The 25831-nt window shown below is 54.0% G+C and overlaps 9 protein-coding genes across 9 annotated transcripts; 7 read left to right on the plus strand and 2 right to left on the minus strand.

Annotated features, from left to right (window-relative positions):
• Positions 1-1476: 1476 nt before the first annotated feature.
• Positions 1477-2899, plus strand: BKA78DRAFT_352785 (uncharacterized protein; the record flags this gene model as incomplete). The annotated part of the gene is made up of 2 exons (XM_066891418.1): positions 1477-1842; positions 1898-2899. 2 exons carry the CDS (start codon positions 1477-1479, stop codon positions 2897-2899), a joined length of 1368 nt encoding a protein of 455 aa, XP_066744307.1.
• A 298-nt stretch (positions 2900-3197) lies between these two features.
• BKA78DRAFT_352786 (uncharacterized protein) lies at positions 3198-4568 on the minus strand (the record flags this gene model as incomplete). Its single annotated transcript, XM_066891419.1, has 3 exons — positions 3198-3657; positions 3759-4123; positions 4410-4568. The coding sequence occupies 3 exons, from the start codon at positions 4566-4568 to the stop codon at positions 3198-3200; spliced, it is 984 nt and encodes a 327-aa protein (XP_066744308.1).
• Positions 4569-5758: 1190 nt separating this feature from the next.
• BKA78DRAFT_134685 (uncharacterized protein) lies at positions 5759-6247 on the plus strand. The gene has a single exon (XM_066882660.1). The coding sequence runs from the start codon at positions 5855-5857 to the stop codon at positions 6149-6151; it is 297 nt and encodes a 98-aa protein (XP_066744309.1). The 5' UTR covers positions 5759-5854; the 3' UTR covers positions 6152-6247.
• A 690-nt stretch (positions 6248-6937) lies between these two features.
• On the plus strand, positions 6938-8354 carry BKA78DRAFT_134667 (Alpha/Beta hydrolase protein). The gene is made up of 4 exons (XM_066882659.1): positions 6938-7274; positions 7330-7384; positions 7446-8135; positions 8185-8354. Exons 1-4 carry the CDS (start codon positions 7194-7196, stop codon positions 8301-8303), a joined length of 945 nt encoding a protein of 314 aa, XP_066744310.1. The 5' UTR covers positions 6938-7193; the 3' UTR covers positions 8304-8354.
• A 920-nt stretch (positions 8355-9274) lies between these two features.
• Positions 9275-11068, plus strand: BKA78DRAFT_352788 (uncharacterized protein; the record flags this gene model as incomplete). The annotated part of the gene is made up of 4 exons (XM_066891420.1): positions 9275-9490; positions 9540-9614; positions 9671-10720; positions 10772-11068. The coding sequence occupies 4 exons, from the start codon at positions 9275-9277 to the stop codon at positions 11066-11068; spliced, it is 1638 nt and encodes a 545-aa protein (XP_066744311.1).
• A 971-nt stretch (positions 11069-12039) lies between these two features.
• BKA78DRAFT_134756 (uncharacterized protein) lies at positions 12040-14878 on the plus strand. Its single transcript, XM_066882661.1, has 3 exons — positions 12040-12741; positions 12792-13265; positions 13315-14878. The coding sequence occupies exons 1-3, from the start codon at positions 12123-12125 to the stop codon at positions 14574-14576; spliced, it is 2355 nt and encodes a 784-aa protein (XP_066744312.1). The 5' UTR covers positions 12040-12122; the 3' UTR covers positions 14577-14878.
• A 1107-nt stretch (positions 14879-15985) lies between these two features.
• On the minus strand, positions 15986-20005 carry BKA78DRAFT_331475 (putative cohesin complex subunit; the record flags this gene model as incomplete). The annotated part of the gene is made up of 17 exons (XM_066889880.1): positions 15986-16009; positions 16065-16739; positions 16788-16917; positions 16942-17059; positions 17084-17124; positions 17146-17284; positions 17315-17349; positions 17374-17413; positions 17447-17912; positions 17940-17943; positions 17965-18148; positions 18173-18227; positions 18249-18308; positions 18336-18660; positions 18691-19779; positions 19829-19922; positions 19975-20005. The coding sequence occupies 17 exons, from the start codon at positions 20003-20005 to the stop codon at positions 15986-15988; spliced, it is 3510 nt and encodes a 1169-aa protein (XP_066744313.1).
• A 670-nt stretch (positions 20006-20675) lies between these two features.
• On the plus strand, positions 20676-22338 carry BKA78DRAFT_250490 (uncharacterized protein; the record flags this gene model as incomplete). The annotated part of the gene is made up of 2 exons (XM_066884578.1): positions 20676-21505; positions 21555-22338. The coding sequence occupies 2 exons, from the start codon at positions 20676-20678 to the stop codon at positions 22336-22338; spliced, it is 1614 nt and encodes a 537-aa protein (XP_066744314.1).
• Positions 22339-23610: 1272 nt separating this feature from the next.
• BKA78DRAFT_235485 (seleno protein, W-related family) lies at positions 23611-24266 on the plus strand (the record flags this gene model as incomplete). The annotated part of the gene is made up of 3 exons (XM_066883842.1): positions 23611-23667; positions 23959-24052; positions 24157-24266. Coding segments are annotated over 3 exons (261 nt in total), but the record flags the coding sequence as incomplete, so codon positions are not given.
• Between the last annotated feature and the right edge of the window lie 1565 nt (positions 24267-25831).

Here is a 25831-nt window from a genome sequence, read left to right on the forward strand (position 1 = left end):
ATATATGGGCAGTACCGAGTATCTAGCAAGAGGTATCGTCATGGACTGCTTCTGGCTTGCAAATGTCCTATGACGTCGTCGTGACCTAGGAGGGCTCTGTGAAATCATCGACCCGTACGCGAACGCGACGCACATGAAGCGGTATTTGGAAATTCATCTTGGGCAAGCGACACCACAGCCTCAGAGTCCCTTGGAAAGCTGCTTGCGGGGAAGGACGTAAAGGCGATCAGAGGTGGTAATGGGTTGAGAAGAGGTCGAAGATGAAGATGAGAAGAAGCGAGGAATGACGCATGAAGCTCGGTCTTCGGGCAAGTGCCGACCGAGAGACACTAGGTACGAAACCGCCTCATCGACATGGTCTTCCCTCCGCGCTTTCATCACTCCCATCCCGTTACCAACCTCTCCTTCTACGGTGCAATTACGGGCTGTATCTGCTGAATCTTGTCTAACCGACTGCTCTGGTAGCAACAGAGACAATGGGCAGTTCCCTCCCAGTTTGCCAAAGAGTTGCGCCATGGATCGATCCATGGCCAGGCAAAGCCAGATGTTGAGGCTATATTCCCGACGCAGTACTGGTCACACTTCGAAGCAAGCCTGTGGAAAAATTTTAAAGATTCCAGTTTCAGCTAGGATTGGCCGGTCCTGGCCCCAAATGTGAATGCGCAAAGGCAGGATTGCGTTCCATTTTCCGCCTACGCCTTTCGGGGTTTCGAGGATACTGGCATCACAAACCAGAAACATGATTCGAAAGTTGGAGGAGGAATTGGACACCGGTGAACTTATTGAACGGTACGGTAGGCGAGGAAAGAAATTCAACCTAGGCTCAGCTTCACATCGTCGCACCTTCTGACGCAAGCGCTTGAATGCTCCCTATAACTACCCACCAAGAGAAAATATCTCTACATGTCAAAGGTATAAAGCACTTGAGATCTCCACATTTCCACGTGTTTTAACTTGGCGGCAGAAATTCTCAGATTCGCAATTTCTTTCGTCACTCACTGTGCCGGTGTCTTTGAAAGGCGCAAGTTGGTCAGAGAGAACCATGGCTCCCTATTCTACCCCTATACCACGAAAATCAAGCAGGCCTAATTGACATCAGATCTGGCCAATGAGGCTGATTGAGAGAATGTTGAGTTTAGCTTATGTTATGACTGACTGCAATCCGTCTGTAAGAGAGTCAACATCTGCGCCGCTGGTCAGGTTGGTCGAAAGCATGATCTTGATCTTGCCTTGGCGGTTCCGAACTATGATTGTTGAGCACTTTCCATGGGACGATGACTCCAACTCATATTGGAACCACCAGACTACTTAAAGACAGACCCTACTTAAAGACATCTCGCCCTACTACTCATTGCGCCCAAACCACTCGATCCGACTTCCAGCAAACACGACACACTCAACTTCCAGTGTTTGTCTGCACTCAGATAAGGCTCACGCTCATCCTCCTACCTCCACACGCACACCCTTCCCTCCAAAATGAAATCTTCTGTTTCAGAAGCACACGGTGTCAAGCCAATCAAGCTTGCTTGCCGTCGACTTGGCGAGGAAGGCAATCTTCTGGTCGTGTCTCTTCCCCTCGACAACGAACCAGAAAAAATCGTAGAAGTCATGTACGAGACAAGCCCCGAGGCAAGAAGAGCAATGGTGGTAGCAGTCCCAGAAGAAGCGAAAAAGCGTTTCTCAACCTACTCCCTTGAGATTGCTGCCGCCGCGGGGCGCCTCTTCTTCGAATACTATGATCTCAGCCGACAAAAGAAGGAGAAGATTGCTGAGCTCCGCTTGAAGGAACGCCGTCGGTTCCGAGAAAAGAGGCAGAGAATGGCGGAGACTGCAGGAATCGTCGTAAGTTTTCAAAAATTTCACTTTTGCTCGCAGTGGCACACTAACAAACTGACAGCAAAAACCTCAACCTGAACCCCAAATCAAACCCCAAACTATAGGGTTCATGGACCTGAATTACGACTGCCGGAGACTGATCTACGATGCCCTTTTCCCAGATGACAGCATTGGGGTTTGGGCACGGCAGCCTGATAAACCAATGTGGGACGAATCGAAGACGATTCGGTACAGATACCCAGCGCTTAAAGTGCTGCAGCTCTCCAAAACCATCAACAGGGAGGCAAGCGAGGTCTACTACGGCAAGAACTTCCTCTTCATCGGCCATCGTGCCAGCTGGGTGGTCCTCGACTCATTCCTGAGCACTATCCGCCCGCAAAACTACCAGTTCTTGCGACATTTGACAATTGCGCTGCCGCAAGACGAGTACATCCCCAGAACGTTGGAGGAAGATAGGGAGCTCTTCTGTCTCGAGCGCGTTGAGCGAGTGACAAACTTGACCGTATCCGATCGCATCTGGTACTCTAAAGTGTCGGATATCTGGGAGGACAAGCGGAAACGCGACGACAACGCGCCCCAGGTGGCCCTTGGAGATGCGTGCGAGAAACTGGCCAAGCTCCCTAACCTCTGTGCCATCGATCTCGTCTATCCCACCACCCCAATCTACTACCCTGCGAGCTTGCAGGATTTGTATGCTTTGCGGGACCTCCAGCACGAGCTGCCTCAGCTCCGCTTCCGAATCGTCGTCTTGCACAGTACAAAGAAGGAATACAATAGCAAACAATGGCTGTATTACGAAGCATGGGATGATGGCGAAGAAACCAGCCTTCTCAACATGGCCTGCAACATAGGTGGTTGCAAGGACGAGATGGACCCAAAGTGCAGGTTGGCGTGGGCGCTGGATGACACGCCGCAAAAATGGGAGGTCCACGAGGGCTCCCTCCAAACAGTCCTTGGAATGAACAAAGGACATGGCGAGGGACCAGAGGAAGAGGACTGGGATGGAGTTTCGTGGGCAGATCCGTCGAAGCAATGGGATTTCGACGACAGCCTTGGTTGGTAGTTGATTGCAGCACACCTTGTTAGTCTTTTAAATGTCACTTGGTCGTAGCACAATTTGGCCATGTTCCTCAAAAGAATCACCTGCGATGTGATGGCACAGGACTCCAGCAGCAATACCCCATCGCTCAAAAGCTTCAAGTATTCAAAGGTCTCAAAGACGTCATGTATTGTAGATACTAGAAAGTCGACATGCCCAAGAGCGCTTGCAGTACAACTCCCGAGTCCCCCCTTGAATGTGTTCATACCACGGCAGCCACTCTGTCTTGATATATAGGACCTGCCTCTCCACCACCCATACCCTACCACCACTTCTCGCACAAAACCCGCTCCTTGCCCAGCCCCTCGACCCCTTCCAACACGCGCACAAATACATCCGTCATCCGCTGCGGCCCACACACATACGCCACCGTGCTCTGCCTCTCCTTCAACACCTCGTCCGGCAGCACGCCGTCCCCATCCCTCTCTCCCAAGTGCGCAACCACGTCATCGGCGCCCACTCTCCGCTGCAGAACCTCGACATTGCTCAGCCCATGTTGGCTTACGTCGCTGGCTACTCGCTCCACATCCTCTGCGTCGCCGGTCAAGCAAAGCTTCAGGTCGAACGTGCGCGGTGCGCGCGCCGCGACGCGCAGGAGTCGGTCGAGGAAGAGCACGGATCCAGAGGCCGGCGCTTTGGTGGCGTAGATGAAGTGGATGCGGAGGTTTTGATAGTCATGACTGGGCTGGGAGTAGAGATGTGTGAGGATGGATATGAGGGGGCTGTATTTGAAAAATAGGTCAGTTTTCTCTTCAATCGGAAGTCCCTAATGAACCCCACTTCGAAGCCATGGGAAGCTTGAGTTCAAGGTTGCGGCACTCACTTAATTCCCACACCCCCGGCCACAAAAAGCACCTTCCTGATCCCCTCCAGCGGCAAAGCCGGCGGCGGCCACACAAAGCTCCCGCCGACGCGGACGGCCAGCTGCGCGCGGTCTTCCTCGCGCACGCGCCACAGCGCCTGCGCTGGGGGGTTGGAGCTGCGCTGGACGGCGAGTTCGACGAATGGGGGCGGTACGTCGGGGGATGGAGGGGCGATGGCCTGGGAATCATGATCCTGGCTTTGGCTCTGGTCCTGGCTTCCGGTGGGAGAGGCAGGGCGCGCGAGAGAGGGCGTCGACGTGATGGTGAAGCCGCCGGCTTTGGGGATGCCGGGGATGAAGACGTCGAGCCATTGGCCGGGGAGGAACTGTGGAATGTTTTAGTGGATTTGGTGCCATGATGTGATTGAAAAGGAGAGTTGGGGTTGTGGTCTGGCATTGCGGTTCGAGAGATCATAGCATCAGAATTTATATGGAGGGAGGAGATGGAGCTTTTCCATTGGGAATGTCGTGCAACATGAATGCTCCATATGGACGTGATTGGCTGATATCTTGGTGCAATACCGAATACAGCAATGAGCCATTCAAAAAGGAAAGAAGCTGGCAAGAAAACGGATTGATGACAATGTCAAAAATCCAATCCGCGTGATTTACCTTCAAGCCATTCTCGCGATCCTGGACGCCGAGTTTGAATAATCGTATATCCGGATTGACCTGTTCAATCTTGGCTACATTGACAAGATGGAGACCATGCTGTCGGGGCTCTTGAGACGTTCTCTCCTCGTGAGACAGCTTTGCACGCTCAGAGCTCATGGCGGAGAAGGGTCGAGATGGCAGGCGGTTGCTAGTGCGCCGAAGAGCTAGGGAAAGGCGGGGGAGGAGGGTTGTGAGTCGGGAACAAGACTGGTTCATGTCACGATGCTCTGGAACAGCGCAGAAAATCTTCGCAGGACGCAGTCAAGCTGTAAGGAGGTAATGATGGTTTCAGTTTTCTTTGCCGTGTGCTTCAAAATGGCAGCACAATGGTGGTGAGGGAGCACAGGCCGTTGTCGGCATACTACGCCATCGATCTGCCTTATCGATAGCCGAGCTTCGCCATCCTGGTTCTTGAGATCTTCGGGTTGGAGATGCTACGTCAAGCTGCAGTTCTTGGTGAGCGATTGAAGGCAGTGAGTTGGTATGTAAAACAGAAACTCGACAAGATTTGGATTTGAAAGTGGTGTTTGTGATATCCTAGTCCTAAATCCGTAAATGCTAGGACCCAGTCATGAACTTCTCGATGTTTGCTTACTTCGGCAAGTCCCACTGTCTTCATTCTCCACCATGGCGAACTCCAGGCTGCCATCATCGCTGTCGTGCCACATGGCGTGGAAGATAGGGGTATCTCCTGGTGGCCTTCCAGCGTGCGGATCTTCAGCCTCCCGAGAATGCGTGCATGCGGTAAAATTTGCCGTGCTCTAAATTAAGGGCCTCCTTGTCGGCTCATCCTTCGAACTGTTGGTCTTGCACTGATCGGAACGACCCGCACGTGGATCATATACAAAATCTTCGTGAAGATTTGGGGGCACAAAAAGGGCGGTGTGCTAACCCAAATGTCGTCCGAAGAGCCTCACCACACGGTAAAAGCAGTCTCCGGACACCTGACGAGTCAGTGACTGCAAGCAATAAATTCTGAACACTCTCGGATCCGTCCCCGGCCGTACCGCATCCAAGTTGGCATACTGAAGCGGGAGCTTATGCCGCAAGATACCGCATCGCCGCCTTGGCAGAGGTTTCCACTACTGTAGATTGTGATCCTACACGACTCGATGCATGCTGCTTCTTTCGTCTACGTCCAATGGCAAGCACGCTTTCTCGCGACAGGCGCCAAATTTTTCCCAAAAGACCGTTCATGAGGTTGATTGACATAAGGCTTGCCGAATGTATGGCTGTAGATATTCTGGGTTGGTAGGTGCAGACTCGTGGGGGCTGAATCTTGGGGAGGACTGCTGGATCATGGAGAGTCGCCGCTGTTCCTACAAGTGTGAGCTCTTGCCGCTGGTGGATCTCCAGTTGTCAGCCACGGATGCTCCCGCCTCCTCTCTCTTCTAGATCCCGCCATGATCACAACCATCTTTTTCGCCTTGTCGTTGATACCTTCCGCGACGCTCGCTGCTGCAGTCGATGAAGCAACGTGCTACTTCCCAAACAGAGAAATCGACACTGATGGCTATGTCTGCAACACAACGGCCGCAGCGAACGGAGACGGAAGTGCCTGCTGTCTGCACAACGATGCATGCTATGAAAGCGGAACATGCTATCAAGACTGGTCTGGGATATCGTACCGGAGGAGCTGTACGGACAAGGATTGGAGGAGCGGGAACTGTCCAGATTACTGCTTGGACGATGGTACCTAACTGCCGCTCCCGAGCCGTTTGCTAGCCGGCGGCCCGCTTCATGCGCTAATTTGGCGTCCGTCTAGCTTTCCAGGGCGACTATGCTCGCATCACTCAGTGTGTCACCGGCACTGCGGCATCTTGTTGTGTCACAAATGGGACCGAGTCGTGTTGTGACGGCAACACGACCAACTACTTCACCTGGACACCCGGTTATATCCAGGCGGTCATCAATGGAGACGGTACGAACAGACTCGGCCCGTACGTATCGGCCAACGGTGTGACCCAAGGCGTTGCCTCCTCGACTGCGGCCGCAACGGCCACTTCTTCGACTTCTGCTGCTTCAACGACTGCAGCCAGCTGCGAGTCGACTGTCCCCCTGGAAGACAAGGGAGCCTCAAAGGGAAAGACGGCAGCTACAGTAACCAGTGGATTCTTCGGGGCTGCGTTCGCCTTGTCGTTTACGAGCATGATGGTCTTTTGGATGAAGTTTCGGCGAGAAAAAGCACTGCGGATGAGGGAGCAGCAACAATATCAAGATCAGTTGCAGATGCCGGTACAGGACAAATCGTATCCGCTGTTGGAGCTTTCCGGGGCAGAACGCAGCGAGATGGAAGCGAGGGAAGCGCCGAAGCACGACAGTCATTCGGGACAGCTGTAAGGCGTAGGCGCATTTGCGGACAGTAGACGTAGAGGTGTAATGGTAATGATACGGCCGCATATATCCAGGTCCATGTTCTGCAGTGAAGGAAATATCAGCTTCCGAACACGAGACTTGATGCAAGACCTACAGGCAAAACCCATCCAATCTCGGCAGTGCAGACGAAGGTTTGTGGTGCAGAAGCTCAAAGAGCCGACGTCGAAGCTTCGGCGAGGTTTGTGCACCCCTTGCGTCATTCGCAGCTGCATACTATCGATAGGAGTCACTCGAGGCGACCTTCACATGTTGGACTAGTGGATCTGTCAACAATCCCCTCAGTTATACATACCTCTTCCACCGCTTTTTCTTCACGGCACATGCGCCGCGCCTTGTGTGGGGCTGGCTACCTATTTCAGCAGCACAATGGATTCCTACTCCTACGCGACGGAGGAAGGTTGGCATACAATCGAAGATGGCATGAGACTCTACACAAAAACATGGAAGGTGTGTTGACCCGATTCCGCGGCGCAAATGCTGTGCGACTGACCACCTTCGCAAGCCAACCGGTGACATCAAAGCGCGACTTGTCTTCGTGCATGGCTTCAGTGACCACTGTTAGCGCCTATCGCATCTTTCCCCTCCAATTCTTGTCCATCTAATCCCCGAGCTTCATAGGCAACGCCTACGGCATCCTCTTCCCTACGTTGGCTGCGCGCGGGATCCTCGTCTACACCTTCGACCAGCGCGGATGGGGTCGCTCAGTGAAGCGGCCTTCGCAGCGCGGCCTCACAGGCCCCACGAGCCTTGTCCTTGCCGACATTACTTCATTCATGAACGCGCTTCCACCTTCGTCGCTCCCACTATTCCTAATGGGCCATTCAATGGGCGGAGGCGAGGTTTTGCACTACGCTGCGACTGGACCACCTCATATACTGCGCCAGATTCGCGGGTTCCTGTGCGAATCGCCATTCGTCGCCTTTCATTACAAGAGCCAGCCTTGGAGAGTGATGCTCATGCTGGGACGGATAGCAGCCATGCTCGCCCCGAGCAAACAAATCGCGACCAACTTGGACCCAAAAACGCTAAGCCGCGACCCAGTAGTCCAACAAGAGTATGTGGATGACGATCTTTGCCATGACACGGGAACTTTGGAGGGAGTGGCAGGTTTACTGGACCGAGCGGCAGCGTTGGACTCTGGACAATTGCGACTAAAAGACGGTATCGGCGAGGGCGGGAAGACCAGACTCTGGATAGCACATGGGACCGGCGATAGCTTCACGGCTTATGCGCCAGTCAAGCGCATGTTTGAAGCATTCGACATCGAGGACAAGCAACTCAAGTTGTATAATGGGTGGTCCCATAAACGTGAGCCAATCACGCCTCCAATGGTCTACCAGAGAGCTGACAGCCACAGTGCACGCCGAGCCGGGCGAGGACAAGGTGATTTTTGCGAATGATGTCGTCAACTGGATTATAGATAGGGTCGGGGAGCCACGCGTCGATACTGAGATGTGGACAAAATCGAAGCTGTGAGATGGAACAATCCGGTGGTCTCATTGGGAGAATGGAGCCTGAGGCTGGACATTGTTTGGGGCAGGAAACACATGTTTCTCGTCTGAGTGCTTGGTACAAAGCTTAGCCGCCTCTCAAGTGCCGCTGCTCCGTGGCTGAGGATTGGTGGCGACGCGAAGATTCTAAAACAAACCTAGGCAATTCGAATGCGTAAAAGCGGAAAATATCGATATCTTGCTCTCCCATTGGTGGGTCTTGCCGAGTAAATGGGCACGGGTCGAAAGCTCTCATGTAAAAGTTTGGTTGTACAAACAAATATCGACTGCGAAGAGCAAGCGTTGGAGTGGTGTATAGCTCGGTTTGACGGGTAGAACGCCGATTCTGGAACTGGTGTTGTCCGTAGTGGTGAGTGAATGTCAGAAAGCGACTAGCAGACGATAAAATACGGGCTTTGGCATGGAATTGGACGTGGAGCTGTGAGAATGTACAGTAGAAAAGATAATGTAGGTGACTGTTGATAGGTAACTGTTGTGGGCAGGCCATCGATCGGGTGTTGGTAGCTGCGGCGGCTGCGGGTTGGCCCGCGCGCTCATGGCGGCGGCGGAATCTTCTGAAAATCGTCTTCCGTGGACGACTCTCCCATCAACACCCCATCCCACCACCACTCTCTGCGCTTCGCATCCTCGCTCCCAGCGCCACTCTTCCTATCCTCCTCGCTCCACTCTACCGCTCCCCTCTCTCGCCCATCCGGCACTCGCTTTCCCGCGCTTCCCTGACGCATCTTCAACCAAGCACACGCGCTTCAAGGTGCGCATCATCCGGCGCTCTCTTCGCGCTCAATCCTCGCACACGCGCCCGGCTGACAGGTTCCAGCATCTCAATCGATCTTATCTCCTCCATTTCCTTCATTCCCGCCGCGTCCCGACTCTCCGCTCCCGCGACACATTCTAGACGTCACTCGATCCGGTACAATGGCCACTGAACAGCCTACCATGTCTATCAACGGCACCTACGCTCAAGGCCAGGGCTTCAGCGCCTCTGACCAAGCCTACGCTTCCCACAACGCCGCCTACAACAACGCTCCTCAAACCTCCAACTCCCAGTCCGCCACCTCGAACAGCGCTCAGACCGTTCCCAAGGACGAGGTTGGCTGGTACTTTGTCGAGCAGTACTACACCACCTTGAGCCGAAACCCCGACCAGCTCCACGTAAGTACACTTTTCCGGCCCCAAAACTGTCTGATGCTGATTTTGGCAGCTCTACTACAACAAGCGCTCTCAGTTCGTGTCTGGGGTTGAGGAGGAGAAGGTTGAGGTTTGCGTTGGTTCCAAGGTAAGAAATGTGAGCAAAATCATCTGCCGGAAGAAGGCTCATCGGATTTTCACTAGGCAATCAACGACCGCATCAGGGAGCTCGATTTCCACGAATGCCGGGTCCGCGTCACCAACGTCGACTCCCAGGGCGCCGACTCGCACATCGTCATCCAAGTCATGGGTGAAATCTCCAACAAGGGCCAGCCCCACCGCAAGTTTGTCCAGACCTTCGTCCTTGCCGCCCAGTCCAACGGTTACTTTGTGTTGAACGACATTTTCCGATACATCAAGGAGGAGGATGAGGAGGTCCCGGAGGAAGATGTCCATCAGCCCGAGCCTGCTGCTGCCTCGACGGGCTACCACGAGCCGGCCCCCACCGCTCAAGAGCTTCCCGAGCCTGAGGCCCAGCACGAGACTGTCTCTCACGAGGAGGAGGCCGCCCAAGTCGACAACAAGCTCGAGGAGGTCATCCAGAAGGAGGAAGCCGTCGAGCGTCCGGTTTCTCCTCCCCCTGCCCAGGTCAACGGCACTCCTGTCCCGGAATCCGCTGAGGTCGCCCAGGCTGAGGAGGCACCTGCTGCTGCTGTCGGTGGCGCTGACGCAACAACCACCGAGGCCACCACCACTGTTGAGGAGTCCGCAGAGCCAGAGAAGCCCAAGGAATCCGAGCCCACGCCTGCTCCCGAGCCAGCAAAGACTGCTGCCCCGGCGGCGGCGCCAACTCCCGCTGCTCCGCCTAAGCCCATGAGCTGGGCCATGAAGGCTGCCGCTGCCGCGTCGGCCAACCGCAACGTTACTCCTGCTGTTCCGGCTGTTCCCGCTCAGACTTCTGCTGCTCCCAAGTCTGCCCCTACGCAACCCAAGGCTGCTCCCGCCCCCGCCGCGCCTGCTGCTGTGACTTCTGCTGCTCGCTCCGAGTCTCCTGCCGACAGCGCTCAGGATGGATGGCAGGCCGTTGGTGGCGACCACAGCAAGCGCCAATCTCGTGCCCAGAACCAGCCCGCTGAGCCCACCTCCGTTCGCGCCTACATCAAGAATGTTTACGAGAGCACCGACGCCGAGCAGCTGAAGAGCGCTCTGTCCAAGTTCGACAAGATCACCTACTTCGACGTTAGCCGTGCCAAGGTATGCGATCGTCCCGTTGTGAATTGGCATGATACTGACAGTTTTGCACAGAACGCGGCGTTTGTCGAGTTTGCAACCCAGGAGGGCTTCCAGGCTGCTGTCGCGGCCAACCCTCACCAGATTGGCGGAGCTACCGTCTTCGTCGAAGAGCGCCGCCAGAACGCCAACCAGTTCGGTGGCCCTCGCTTCCAGGGAGGCCGCGGCGGCAACATGGGCCCCCGTGGTCGTGGTGACAACCGTGCCGGTCAGGGCCGTGGTGGATTCAAGGAGGGCGGTCGTGGTGGATTCGCTCCCCGCGGCAGGGGTGGCAACGCCGCGCCTCGCCGTGGTGGCGCCACTGCTGCTTAAGCGTGGGTCGTCGTAAATGCTCTCTTCGATTCGTCGGCCGTTCGCGGCATGGCTGTCGAGCCAGGTCATGCAATGCAACGACGCTCTAGGTGCTCACGACTTACGCCTCCACTTTCTCTCTTGTATTCTACGTCCGTTCCGAGGAAAAGTTGCTGATTCTGCACGGAAAAGTACAGGTGTCATGGGATCGTCATGCACGAGTCTTTGCCCAGCATAGCGATTTGCTTTCTTCTTCATTTACTTTGTGTGTATTTTGGGGTTTTCGAATCCTCGCGCTTGGGTCACCGAGGGCGCGGGTGGTTTTTGTCCAATGCCGGATGAACCAACGCGGGGAGGTAATGGTTGATTGGGTGGGACAGTTTTTCCCATTTGTACGGGTGCGGGTAGCCGATCTGCTTTTCTCCTTTCCTACGACACAGATGGGGCCTAGAGCGATGATTCGAGGAGGCTGCAGGGCAAAAAGCTTTGGGGGGGATGACGTATGTATTGATAGGACGACCTAGGGGTTTCCTTTGCAGGCAGAAAGGAATAGTGCCATTGAGTTTCTAAACGGGAATCTGCGGCAGTTGTATCTATGATGTCTTGACTGAATATGAATGGGTTCCAAGATTGGGACTGCCGTTTATAGACGACGGGCGAGTAGAGTGGTTGGTCGTGAGACGTTGGTTGGTTCCCGCAGATGCCCAGCGTCGATTACCTTAGGCACCCATGCATGCACCTGACACAACCTGAACTCACTCGACGGCTGCCGTCATTCGACATCTCTCTATCCTCACTCTTCTCTCCTGTTCACCTTGCTCGCCTGCAAGTCTCCTGATGAACTCGACCTTTTGCATCCGCCGACATCGACCGTGTTGGGCCCGTCGTCCTTTATCTGCCCACCGCTAGATCCGGCTTCAACACTCCCGTGGCCCCTGCGCTGGCGGGGTATCTAGGATCGTCGCCCATACATAGGCAGCCAGCTCCGCATCTCCCCTTGAAGACGTCGAGGCCTGTCTACTCCAAGAAAGTTGTGGTTGCATGAGACCATCTACCAGACTCGCCGCTACGTACCATGAGGCCCACGAGTAGCGGGGACTCAGCCGCGAACCTGCGCCATCCCCTGCGTTTCCGGAAGACGAGCAACGGCGAGCCGAGCTCGCAACTGTCGTCACAAGCCCCCGCCTGTGGACCCACGAGCTTCTTCTTGCGGAGCGAGGAGGATATACTGCAGTCCAACGAAGAACCGGCGCAAGACAAGGAGGACAAGGATCAGAATTATGGTGTTCAAAGTCTCGAGGAGATGCTGGCTCCACCATTCGGTAGCGATAAAGAATATGGCTGCGCGGCCGGCAGTCCCGCGATATCAGTCCCACAAGCTGCGCCATCGCAGCCTCTCACCCCTGTGCAATTTGAGCTTAGTCCGGGTCCAGCATCGGAACTGCCCAGTACACCAAAGAGCGTGAGTTTGAGAAGTCTGAGGTTGAGCGACGACGACAGTCAGGCGGACGAGGCGGCGTCTCAGGCGCTTGTGAGCAGCGAGGATGAAGACGACGAGGACAAGCAGGACCAAGAGGCTGGCGATAGCATACCACAACTCGTCATGCCCAGCATCCAAATGCCAGTCAGGAGACCGTTCACGGATCGTGGAAAAAATCTGGGCAAACTCAAGGTCTTGGTGGCCGGAGGTGTTGGTAAGATTTATATATTCAGGGATCCGCTTTTCTAGACTAACGTGCAAAAGGCGTGGGCAAAACCTCACTTATAAAGTCGATTGTGCAGCAATGCGAAGATATCGTACATGTCGACCCGCTTGCCACCGCTCCTCCCGTCATACAAGTCCCGGATCCTGCAAGATTGAAATCGCGCAGGAGAAAGCAGCGCAGTGGAGGCACAGCAAATATCGTGGAAGTATATGCGAGTACACGAGCCTATCCACCTTGGTGGTCCGACCTTGAGGAATCCCGCGTGCTGCGCAGGAGAAAGAGTATGGGCGACACCGTTTTGGAGCGCAACCTTTGCTTTGTGGATACCCCCGGCTTTGACGCACCAAAGCCCAGCCAGATGCAGACGGACGATGTGGTCCAATACATTGAAGCGCTTCTGCACAAAAACGCTTCTATCACATCAATGAGCGATGGAGATCTCTTGGGCATCTTGAGTGGCAACGGCGGCTTGCAAGTCGATGTGGTGTTTTACCTGATGAAGCCATCGCAAGGCAAGTTCGTCCATGCGCTTTCGCTGGCCTGAAATTCTAACAATGACAGATCCCGAGCTCTCCAAGGACATTCAGAACATCCAACGTCTGGCCGATTTGACAAACGTCGTCCCCATAATATCTCATTCGGATGTTTTTGGCAGGGAGAAGATTGCATCGTTCAGGGCCAATGTTCTTCAACGGTTCGATGCTGCAGGAATACGACCCTTCCTATTCGGCAAAAGCACCCAAGAAGCTTTGATTGCCGCCCAGTTGGCTGCTGAAGAGCTTCCACAGACTTATCAAGAAAGCAATCCTTTTGATAGACCTGGTGCTACATTCACTCCCGGCCCCTTTGCCATAACTTCAGCTTCGGAGTCGGATCATGAGGTAATGGACGCTTCGCTCCTTATGTCTCCTGACTATGTCCAGCCTTTGGTTCCATCAGAGCTAGCTGCTCTTGTCAACCAGGTATTCTGCCAAGACACCGCTGCTTGGTTGCGTCACTCGGCCGCAAAGAAGTTCCTGCGTTGGCGCAACGAACGGGTGCAGGGCACGAGCCTCAACATGGGCCTTGGCTTCAACTCCAATATCGGCGTCTCCAAGGCTGGCTCTCAATTCAACCCTTCTGCGTTCTCTACACCGTTTTCTGCCTCTTCGTCTGTTTTGTCCTCGCCTCCAGCAAGTCAGGTCCTCATTCCGCGCCCCACCACAAGCGGCAGCGGCGCCAGCAGCGTTCCATTCTCTCCTTCCCAGTCCATCAACTTCTCGTGCGCGTCTCCCGCTAGTCCAGCTCACAACTATACCCTCGCTCGTCTGGCCGATCACACTCAACGCGAAGAACGCCTGGCCCAGGTCCACCTTGCAAAATGGGCAGTAGAGCTTCAGCGTAGCATCCAAAATGAGCGTCGTCGATATGAGGAGCTCGAGCGCACCAGACGCACCAAGTGGCTTCTGGATGAAGTCGGCAAGGAAGTTCTCGATGGTCGCATCGGTCCATCTTCAGACGCCCCAACGCTCCCCCATTTCGCTGCCTTGAAAGAGACTGCCGGAGGCCCAACGTGGAGCTTGACGCGCCAATCTGGTCTGGACCCCAGGATACGAAAAGAGAGTCTCTGGTCTTCGAGGCGGCGCGGTAGTGCCATGGATCCTCGAGATCCGCTCGGCCTTTGTGAATGGGGAGACGAAGTCAGAAAGGGCGGGTGGGTCGTGGTGCAAGTTCTCGGAGGAGTCGGCGTCGTGAGCGCACTGGTCGTGGCCGTTCTGCAGTGGAAGAGTCAGGGAGTCATCTCGCTGCCATTGAATTTGGGAACATGGTGGAGCTCTGAGTAGGGGCTCTCAGAGCGCTCACAAATTCAAGAGATGGGCTCGGCCAGAGTATGAGACGGGCCCAGCAACTTTCAACAAAGCTGCGGGCGGAGCGGGGCGGAGCGCATCTTGGCGCTATTGACTGTCGCCCCCTGATATCAAACGCGCGGTCGAAGAAGACCGACAGCATGCTTCCAAATTTCCTTCTGTCGCTTTTGGAGGATGCACAACAACATCAAAACCCCGACAAAACGAGTTCAAAAGACACATGTGAATTGCCCGGCTGAGGGAGAAGCCACAAACGCGGAGACGACACGGCATGAGGTTCGGAACGGGCGCTCAAACATGGCATGTGTTGCATGATACCCCGGAAGAAAGGTTAGGCTGGGTGGTTTGAATCACAGAATTTCAACTGGCTTTGAGAAGGAGGGATCAGCATCGGCGTCGATATCATGGTCGACCGGGGCCCATCGAGGCTAAAGCAAAGTCAGCCAGGACCCACCACGCCGATTCGAGGGCAGAAAACCGGCGGAGCGCTGGTGGGCTGGCACTTAGTTGGTCAGATCAAGATATCGAGACTCGTCGACTGATGTGATATACCTTTTAGGGATGGATGATGGATGATTGATCAAAGCTGGATGGTGGGGTGGATGGACGGACGGTGGACAGTTTTGCTGCTTTTTGTTCCTTCCTTTCCCTTGCGCTCGAGTGGCTGCTTGCTTGCTTGCTTGCTGGCCAGCCAGTTGAAACCTACATATCCTCTATTCTCTGATACCTGAATGCTAGTATTATTGACCACGTGATAAGGATGTCTTAGTGGTGATGACTTGATGTCTTTTGTTTAGTATCTTATAATGTTTTGTCTGCCCACCTTTGACTCCGCGTAGGGCATGTGTGTCCTTCGTGTAATCCGGGCATACTCTCTGATTATCGTCATTCCATTTCCGGCAAGCAACTGACCACAATGACTGCACTTGTTGATCCATTGAATCGAGTAACGCAGTCAACGCTTCATCCCTTTGTACGTCTTGCCCAAATTGCCTTCCAATTATCTACACGCTGTTTTGGGCCAAGGTGCTGAGACTCCGTGGCATGCTGTTTCTGCAGGAACTCGCTGATTCAGTCTCTCCGTAATCTCCTCGCTTTGGACCCGCAGTTGTTTATCGAACGCGACTGGCAAGGCGGTGGGGTGTATGGCTAGATGGCTGGATGGATGGGGAGTCAAAGATGCGCCGAATCTACACAAGAAAGACGGAAACTGCTAGGTTTGATTTCTCGATTTCAATCCATGTTGATCTTAAAAGCATGCGCTAAGACGAGTACTCCCCTTGTTCCTCCTGGCACAGTGCTGCAGAAAGACTGTCACCGTATGCTCCATCATCCAAATCAATAGAACTCTCACAAATCGGACGGACGCGACACGACGCTGGAGCTCAGGTAGGCTGGTACTTGCGCAACTATAAGCCAGTTAGTAATTGAGAAAACAAAGGGAAACAGCAGAGGGAAACTCACATCCAGCGTCAGCGTCCTCGACGAATTAGCCACCTGGTCGCGCATGACACCGACTAAACTCTCACTCTCCTGGAAAAAGCCAGTCTTCAAACTAATGACGATGAACTGCATGCCAGGGCCAGCATGGTCCTTGACGTACTGGGCCACGCGCATGACGTTGACGTTGTCGAGGGCGGCGTCGACTTCGTCGAGGACGAAAAACGGCGATGGCTGGAAGCTGTGGATGCTGAACAGCAGCGCCAGCGCCGCAATCGTCTTTTCACCTCCAGACAGGTGCTCCATGTCGCGGAAGCGCTTGAGCGGCGGCATGGCGTGGTACTTGAGACCCGCCAGGTATGGTTCGTCGTTGTCCTCTTGGTCAAGGTATGCTTGCCCACCCAGCGGGAAGGCCGTGCTGCGCGTGAGGTCCTTGTAGACGTTGCCGATTTGCTCGGAAATGTGCGAAAAGGCCTTGTTGAAGAGCTCGAGCCGCTTCTCCTTGACTTCCTCAAAATCTTCACGCGCCCGCTTGGCTGACCGCCGGGCTGATTCAAAGTCTTTTTCGGTCGTCTTGAGGCGTAATTCAACGCCTTCGAGGCGCTCGTTGGCGCGCATGTTCGGTGCCATTTTCTCAAGCTCAGCGCTCATGTTGTGGATCGTTTCCAGGAGCTTCTCCTCACATTTGCTGGAGGAGTCCTAGTTTTGTTAGATTGGCCATCGAATCCACGTGAACTGTAACCTTACCTCCTTGAAGTCCTCGTCCAACTCGTCGAAGTCTACGTCAATGCCGTAGTCTTGAACATCCACATCGCCCGGCGTTTGGGTCGCATTTTCGTCGCCGTCCACGTCCATAGCATCAGGGTCGTCGACCCCCCTCATGAGGTTGTCCAATGGTAACGAGTCAAGATCATTGCTGCCTTCCCTCAGCGGGATCTTGACCTCGTCAATCTTGCACTTCCTCAACAAGGCATATCTCCCGGAAGCATTGCGCTGGATCTCGGCCTCCAGACCCGAGACTGCTTTCAATGTGCCCTCGACACTCTTGTTGCGTTTTTGCAGTTCTCGCCGCTCCTCAGCTACTCTTTCTGCCCGCTGAGTGTACTTTTCCCGCAGCTGCTCAAGCTGCTCCTTGAGCTGTTCGAGCTCCGCGTTGAGAACATCAATCTCATTTTGGATTTCTTCTTTTTGGTTCTCCAAATTGGAAATGAGCTGCTCGTCGCGAGTCGATTGATCCTTCAAAGCTTTGATTCTGTCGTTGGTGCTTTGCAGACGTTGAGTCTCGAAACTGAGCTGGTTCTCCAGCTTGCTGCGCTGCAGCGTAAACTCCAACTTCTTTTGCGCGGCCTCTTGCTGCAAATGGCCTTGTTGGGCTTCATACGACCGAATGTTTTCGTAGCCAAGACGTTGACAAAATGCCGCAAATACCTCGTCCTCAACCTCGCCAACCGAGTTCTTGATGGTTTGGAGGTTGTTCTTGAGATTTTGCAGTCCCTCGGATTGTTCCTGGAACTTCGGTCGTGCCTCTTCAAACTGTTCGACCTGGAAGGCGTGTTCGCGGTTCTTACTCTCGATGTTTCTGTCGAGTGCCTTGATTTCTTCCTTCATGTAGTCCATGCGTTGTTGCAAGCCATCCAGTTCTGCTTGCAATGTCTCCTCCTCGGAGCCGCGATGGTGTGCTTTGGGAAGAGCGGCATGGTCTGCAAGAAGCTTGTCTCGTAACCGTTTGAGATTCTCGACCTCAGCATCTTCCCAGCGGCGATTGTTGCGGTCCTGCGGCCCTCGACCACCAGTCATCAAGCCGCCTTTGTGGATGACCGTCCCATCAAGGGTGACTGCTTTCGCGTCAACGTTCTTTTCGTAGGCTAAGTACTTTGCGACTTTCAAATCGTCGCAGACGATGCTGTTCCCGCAAGCATACGACATGGCGCGCTCGTACGTGTTGTCGTACTCGATTGTGTCGATGGCTAGACGCATTCCGCGATGCATGCCCTTTAGGTTCGGATTTACGGCCTTGACCTGGATGGTGTCAAGTGGAATAAAAGTGGCCTGTCCAGCGCGTTGGTTGCGAAGGTATTCGATGCAGTCCTTTGCCGTCTTCTCGGTGTCTACAACGATCGCATCGAAATGACGTCCAAGAACCGTGCTGACGGCTGTTTCGAATTTCCTTTGCTTGGGCCTGCAGAGCTCGGAAAGTCTACCACTCACTCCGGGAAAGATTCTCTTCATGGCGGCGATGGTCTCTTTTGCTCGCAGCTCCTTTTCACTCTCTCTACGGCCGTCATCGGCTTCGACGAGCTTGTTGAGCACGTCTTGAAGCTTCTCTTCGAGCTCCGTCTGCTTCTGCGCCATCCTAAGGCGTTCCGAAGTCAGATGGTTGAAATCTTTCTTCTTGGCGTCGATTTCTTTCTGGGCCTGCTTGAGCTGTGTCTTCATGTTGTCGCGTCGCTCACGAAGCTGCTCAATTTCTTCCTCGAGTTTGGCTGCTTGCGATTGGGTGCTTTCCACCTTGCTCTTCAGGCTGTTTACGGTTTCTTCGTCCGTTTTGAGTTGGCGAGTTAGGTTGTCGATGCGAATCTGGTTGGCAGCAGTGCGTTTCTGAACCTCGCTCCGCAGCTTGCTGTATTCTTGCAAATCGGCTTCGGTCAACTCTTGGCCACCTTGGGCAGTCTGGCGGAAATCATCCTCCCATTTCTTTTGCGCCTTTTGAACGGTGTTGAGGTCCTTCTTGAGTTGATCTACGTTGCGAGCCTGGTTGTCTCGTTCCTTGGTGATTTCGGCGATGCGAGCCTCGTACTTGCTCAGATTCCTTTTCGAAATGGAAATCTTCTCGTCGATGGGCACCAGGCTATTCTCCTTGTCTTCGATTTCCTTTTCCTTGTCCTTGATGGTTCTCTCGACCTTGGACACATCTCTGCCAACCTTGGCTTGCGCGCGCTTGGCCTCTTCCAGCTTCTGTTCATACTTTTCGACGCTGCGCTTGTGCTCCTTGAGCTCTTCCTGATGCTTTTGAATCTCGGCGGTAGCCTCTTCAATCTCCCGTTGGTGGTGATACAGCTTCCACAGGACGTGTGTTACAATGGCCTGATCTCGCTCATCAGCCTTCCGGGCGTAATTGTCGGCCTCCTTCTTCTGCTCTTGATATTGCTTGATTTCCGAGTTGATAGCACGGCGCTGATTGAGTTTAAAGCCCTGATCGTCGGCAGCCTTCTCAGCCTCCACTTTCAGCTTTTCGTAGTCAGCCTTGTACTCCAAACTCCCAGAGATTTGCTCAATGAGCCTTGTCAAGTCCTTGGGGGATTGCGACGCGATTGCCTCCACATCTCCTTGGAAAACCAAAAAGTTTCGTGCTTTGATGAGGATGTTTTCCGCCTCGAGCGCCTCGTTGTATTGTTTGGCTGTCACAATTCGGTTGTTTATCCGGTACTCGCTTTGACCCTGGTTGGTAATGGTGCGCTTCCATTTCTGCTCGTCGCCCGCGTCATCCTCGTAGACGGCCATGACCCAGGCAGTCTGCGGATCGTGGCGCTGGCTGCTGCGCTGAGTACTCTCATCGTCTGAGTGCACTTCGCCGTTTCCCTCGCCGTTGACTGCGCCATCACCATTCTGTTCGGTTGCGGTTCCGTCGGCGTTGATTTTGGACGTTCGGAGGACACGGCCGCGGTAGACGAGATCGCGTAGGTGAGTCGATCGAAGGTGAGACGACTTTATGCCAAGGACGAACGAGATGGCATCCATACTGAGAAATCGTCAGGAAGAGGCTCTGCGCAAAGGTAGCGAGGACCTACGAGTTGGATTTGCCGGAGCCATTGGGTCCGATGATGGACGTAAAGTGAGAATCACCAAAGAGCAGGACATGGTGGCCTCGGTAGGATTTGAAGTCTGCGATTGATCAGCATTAATACGATGCGGGCTGGTGGTATGGTGGGCGCACTGAAGAGCTCGAGGCGAATAAGCTTGCCCATGGCGCGAGATGATGCGCGACGAGGCGCGGGAGGTTACTGGGAGGTCTGCAGTGGAGAGCTGATCACGGCGCTCGAATGCGCATTGCCAGACAAGTGCGAGCCGAGGCGCGATAGAGTTGTTGATCGGTGTCGGAGAGAGATGTCGAGGATTCAGGTTGACGCGTCGGAAACGCGCTCGCCCACGGCCCAGCAGGCGGCTGAGCGGTGCAGGTGCTTGTTGATGCCTGAGGCAAACATCCAAGGCAGCTTCCCCAGACTCCGAAGTAGTCCCGATGCTATGATGTAGCCAGCGCGCGGATTCCAGGATTCCCGCCAAACCCCCAATCAAATCGAGGAGCTCAACCACCTGGCCGATTCTGAAGCTTTCGACACTGCTCCTACGGCACACTCATCCTACGAAACCGCCGCTAGTCACACCCGTCTTTCCGCTGCACCACATGATTTGAAGCTCCCGCGGGGTTGTCTGCCTCCAGAAATCCATACATATCACGGTTCGTTCCACGCGTCGGAGGGTCTTTGGTTTCCCTCCGCGTCAAAATTCCACTCGTGTAACTGACCTGACGGCTAACACATCATCGAAATGGACACAGCACCATCACCTACCGTACTCGAACGCTCCAACCCAAAAAGAATACCTTCTGGTCTGCAAGTCATCGAAGAGGGTCTCAAGATGGCTTCTGAATCGACCAACATCCATGCCTCAAAGTCAGAACCTGCCCTAGGCGCGACTTCAGGAAGCTTATCTGAGCCATTCCCTGGAGACTCTGCGTACGGGTCTGAAATGGAGAGAGGATCTACTGAATACTCTGGACCTCCCCTATCTCGCACAGACTCCTTTTCGTCGAGCAGCAAGCATGAAGAAGACGAGGACGACGAGAGCTTCGTGCCCCCGGAGCAGCTCACAATATTCGACATGATAGAAAACCTTGCCCTCCCGCAACGCATCGAAAAGTTCCAGCGCTCGTTGGAAAAGCAAAGGACACGGCTCGAGCGACAGCGACAACGCCTAAAAACACAGGGGATAACTGCAAAGGACAAGGTTGTCGAAGAGTGGCGTAGGCGCATTCCCACTGCTGATGAGCAGCTGGACAAGTACAAGAAGCGCATGCGTGTGTCTGTGGACCGCCTGGGGGAGAGATGGAACGACTCCAAGGCCGTCACTGCACGCGAGAAGTTCTTCTTCATCGCTGGTGTTTTGAACGTCTTCGTCAGCGGCTACCTGATTGGTGCGCATCCAGAATGGTTCCACACTTGGTACTCGGTCCAGCTGCTCTACTTCATGCCCATCCGATACTACACGTACCACAAAAAGGGCTACCACTACTTCTTGGCTGACCTTTGCTACTTTACAAATCTCCTACTGATGCTCAGCATTTGGGTCTTTCCCCAGAGCAAGCGCCTTTTCATCGCTTCGTACTGCCTGGCATTTGGAAACAACGCCGTAGCGATTGCCATGTGGCGCAACTCTCTCGTGTTCCACTCGATGGACAAGGTGGTTTCGTAAGTCTGCCTTTTGATATTCCCATGTACCCGATATCTAATAATCCAGGCTCTTCATCCACATCATGCCTTGCGCCACGCTGCATTGTATCGTCCACTTGTTGCCTCCAGCGGAGCAGGCCGAAAAGTTCCCGGCCATTTACGCAATCAGAAACTCGGATCCCAACTCTCCTCAGCACTACCAGCTGCCGTCCATGGTCGTCTGGGCGACCGTTCCATATGCTGTCTGGCAGCTTTCATACCACTTCCTAATCACTGTTCGTCGCCGAGAGCAGATTGCTGCTGGTCGTCCAACATCCTTCACCTGGCTACGCAAGTCGTACGCACCAACCTTACTCGGCAAGGCGGTTCTATCCCTGCCAGAATCGATGCAAGAGTTTGCCTTCATGCTGATCCAATACTCTTACGCTGTCTTGACCATGGTCCCTTGCCCTCTGTGGTTTTGGTACCGCTGGGCCTCGGCTGGGTTTCTGACGGTGGTGTTCATCTGGTCCATTTACAATGGCGCAACGTATTACATTGACGTTTTTGGCAAGCGCTTTCAAAAGGAGCTGGATGCGTTGAAGCGTGACGTTGGCAAGTGGCAGGCCAGTCCAGAACTCGACCACGGAGCCCTCAAAACCCCGGGGGAGGAAAAGACTTCACCGCAACAAGGCACGGGCGACGAACAGACGAGCCCGCAAAAGTTGAGTTTGGGTGCTGCTGCGGGCATCAATGTCCCCCAGAACGACAAGAGCGAAAGCATCGACGCGATACCATTGCTGGATGAGGTTCGTGCAACGGGTGGTGCGGACAAGGAGCAATCCAACGGCGAACTTCGGGAACGCAAGTAGGCCAGACTTGGGTTTGGTACCAGTCACGATTAACGAATGCCATGGCGACGGGGAGTTGGAGCAAGATGGATTTGACAGCACTTTTTCTACCCACTTTCAAGATCGCATGGGACAATTGAGTTTGCAGGCGCGCTCCGCATGGAATACCCCACCAATTTGCGTTTTGATTGTTGAATTTGGCATCTCTTTGGATTGTTCATGTTGGCCTTGTCGTTACTCTTTCCAGTCGGACCTCGCGGATGGTGTTTGCCAACAATAGCTAATTGGAGCGGCGAGACGATAATTATGGTTTGGTGTACGCGTCACGTTTTTATCTTCAGTCTTTAGCTCTCCAACCAGACGGGCACATGTATGCCCAGGTCTTTTGCTCAGAGGTTAAGCTTACGGCTTCGGCTTACCCTTTCTACCCAAAGACCGCATCTAGAACGACAAGACCGTCTGTTGAAAACCTTGTCAATGTGTGCGAGTCTGGCCATGGCTGCTTTGTGACCTTACAATAGACCAATTATTGACAGGGGGCCAATACCTCTCCAACGGCCCCCAACTTTTACCCCTTCCCCCATGCCTTCTCCCCCGTGGACGACCCCGACCACCCCTGCGCTGATCCCGATCCCGCACCCGGGCGCGGCCGATGACGTCGAAGCAAAAACAAACCGCACCTCATCCGCCGGAGAGACCGTCCTGCACTCAACACCACCACATGCACGTTGCCGTCTGTCCATAGCCGAAACATTGCGCCCACGGATATAGCTGCTAGACGCCAACACGCACGCCTCGTCAACCTTGGAAGCCATCCATCGCCATCGCCGCGGAACCCAGCACAACGACGGTCGTATCTCTGAAACGCAGCAGTTTTCACTGCCCGCCGGGAGGCATCGTCCCTTGTCACGACTTTCCTATTCTGCGCATTCCCGTCGACCCTGTCCAGGTCGCCGCAACACTGTTCTCCTATTTCAGACAGACCCTGCGGGTTTCTTCCCTGCCAGCTTCCAAGGCCCTAGAACCGACGGCCAGACGGACGGGTCGCTGCAGAGTTCCTGGCCAAGTGTCCCTTTTTCCGCGGGTCGACGCAAACTAGCAAAAGCCTCCTGTCTCAGTCGTCCATCGGGGAAGGCCCTTCATTTCCACCCACCCCTCTCTCCCCTTTCCCGTAGCTCTTTTCTTTCCCGATTCGTTCCCAAATCGTCTTGAGGCTCCGCAACCTCCCATCTATTAGACGTCATGTCTGACACGCTTACCAACGCCGCCGCCGCGGCGACGCAAGTCAAGCTTCCCAGGGTTGCGATTACATATTGCACCCAGTGCCGATGGATGTTGAGGGCCGCCTATGTGAGTTCCGATCCCGCCTGTTTGCTTTTGGCATATGATGGTTATTGCTTGGTATGGATTACTCGGTGGCTTGAGGACGACGTGCATGGCAGAGCCGGGGCAAGGCCTGTTGATGTGTGATACGGAGCTTGCCATTGCATTGCTTTTGCACGCCTTTGGCCATGGTTTTGCGCGGATAGATGCCGATGTTGGGAATCTCTTTCCTTTTGCTCCATGCCTTGCGAATTTGGTAGATTCTGGTTTTGCTTCCTTGGAGATGGCCCCGCTAATCCCGCGTCTGTTTCGCCGCAGTTCGGACAAGAGCTTCTTTCCACGTTCGGCACGGCCATTGGCGAGATTGCCCTCGTGCCTGCCACTGGCGGCATCTTTACAGTGGGACTTGTAAGTCGCACTGGCCCTCGCCGCCAAGGCTGCTTCTAACAAGTTTTCAGAGCTACCGTCCGTCAGAAATTGCAGGCGCCAGTGAGGGCGCAGACTCATCAATCCAAGAAGTCTTGCTGTGGGACCGCAAGGCAGAAGGCGGATTTCCGGAGACCAAGGTTCTCAAGCAGCGCGTTAGAGACCACTTGGAGCCGAACCGCAATTTGGGCCATTCGGACGTGCATGGAAAGCACGGAGCGAAGAAGCCAGAAGATCAAAAAGAGACGCAAGAAGAGGCAAAGACCGAGGAGAAGGGGGAGAAGCCTGCAGTTGAGGTAAAGAGGAACCCAGATGGCAGCGTCTGCGAGGACTGTCGCTGAAGGTTTCAGTATCGGCATCAGAAGCAATGGCACATTGAATCAATGCTCTCTCTGCCCACAAATGACCTTTGCTTGTGTTGGATTGACCGTTCACAGTACCCACATGACTGTTTCTTCATCAGATGCTCTGACCTGCATATCATCCCCCTCTGGATATTTCAAAGATCAAATGTCCTGTGCTCCATATTTCTTCACAACTAGAGCACCGTATCCGTCACTCAAAGACACAAGGCACGTCAGAACCTTGGCACTATGGGTCACCTCGTAGACCCAATTTATACTTTGTCCTTTTCTCCGTCCAAGCCTCTTTATATTTGCTCTTCTTCATCATCCCTTATCCATTCCTCGTATCACTACGCCACAGAATCGAGCGTCATCATGAGATAACGCAATCTATTTAAAAGCCAGTCGGCGATGCGATGGGACTTTGAGAACACTCCACAAAGGAAGGCAAACACCCATCCAAAGCCAGTCATAGGAAGTGGTAGGTGTTCTCCCCGCTCAAATCAGATTTTATGACCTCCCTGGCCCATCGAAGAACGAAGGCAGTGAAGCTTTTATACTCGCCTGTCTTCGCACTCGGTCCACCGAAAGTGACAAGCTGGGGCCTAGGACGCGTGGGTATTGTGGTCACATGGCCGGCCTTGGTTTCGATCAGCTGCCTTCTGGCAGCAAACTGTTTGGATATTTAAGACAGTCAGAGCAGCAGCTGTGATGCAGCAGTCAACGGGCATCGTCCGACGAAGACTGGCCTTACCAAAAAGTGGCCTTTGGATGTCGTGACACTTTTGTTCTGTTTCTCTGCCCCGCGCGGAATTGGCGTTCAGCAGAGGGTGAGCAGATGCCTTGATGTTGCAGTTGCCATGCTTTGACAAGCTTTGGTAGCTTAGAACGACATTGCTGCTTTTCATCGTCATTGCTTGACAACGCTCTCTTCCGGTTCACCAAATGTCAGATCCAACAGCGCTTTGCAAATTGGTCTCAAATTTGAAGTCGGAGCGACAGCGGGCCGTCATGTGCGAATCCGGTGGATTCAAAGACTTGTGGACATTCTGCGTCACCTGACACCCTCGCAATGCTAAGGCCTGCCCTCATCGAGTATATAAGGCGGCAAATCAGTCGTTCAACTCAGGAAGCATGTCTCAGTGATACCGCAACAGACCGAACGCGCAAACAACTTTCTGTCACTGCTTTTCTGGATTGAAGGCACACAAAGCATCATTGACTTGCTTGTTTCGGGGCTTGCTGGTGATTTTCGAAGCGCTGCTAGTTCTTTGAGCAGAAACAGTGGTGAACTTCCCGTCTTCTCCTTCATCATTGTACGGCGACGATGCGATGAGCCTATCTTCTTTGGTTGGAGATGGTGTAACTGATCATCACTTCTTAGAGTCAACGTTGCAATCACCGCTCTACCTCTAGATGTG

This window comes from Phyllosticta capitalensis, assembly GCF_038381095.1.
Source record: "Phyllosticta capitalensis strain CBS 128856 chromosome Unknown BKA78scaffold_5, whole genome shotgun sequence".
Lineage (NCBI taxonomy): Eukaryota > Fungi > Ascomycota > Dothideomycetes > Botryosphaeriales > Phyllostictaceae > Phyllosticta > Phyllosticta capitalensis.

Excerpts from the sequence above, each read along its gene's own strand:
- BKA78DRAFT_134685 (XM_066882660.1), top strand. The coding sequence starts at position 5,855 with ATGATCACAACCATCTTTTTCGCCTTGTCGTTGATACCTTCCGCGACG.
- BKA78DRAFT_134667 (XM_066882659.1), top strand. The coding sequence starts at position 7,194 with ATGGATTCCTACTCCTACGCGACGGAGGAAGGTTGGCATACAATCGAA. Across the intron at positions 7,275-7,329 it reads TCTACACAAAAACATGGAAG|CCAACCGGTGACATCAAAGC; the intron begins GTGTGTTGACCC and ends CACCTTCGCAAG. Across the intron at positions 7,385-7,445 it reads GCATGGCTTCAGTGACCACT|GCAACGCCTACGGCATCCTC; the intron begins GTTAGCGCCTAT and ends CGAGCTTCATAG.
- BKA78DRAFT_134756 (XM_066882661.1), top strand. The coding sequence starts at position 12,123 with ATGAGGCCCACGAGTAGCGGGGACTCAGCCGCGAACCTGCGCCATCCC. Across the intron at positions 12,742-12,791 it reads CTTGGTGGCCGGAGGTGTTG|GCGTGGGCAAAACCTCACTT; the intron begins GTAAGATTTATA and ends AACGTGCAAAAG. Across the intron at positions 13,266-13,314 it reads CCTGATGAAGCCATCGCAAG|ATCCCGAGCTCTCCAAGGAC; the intron begins GCAAGTTCGTCC and ends TAACAATGACAG.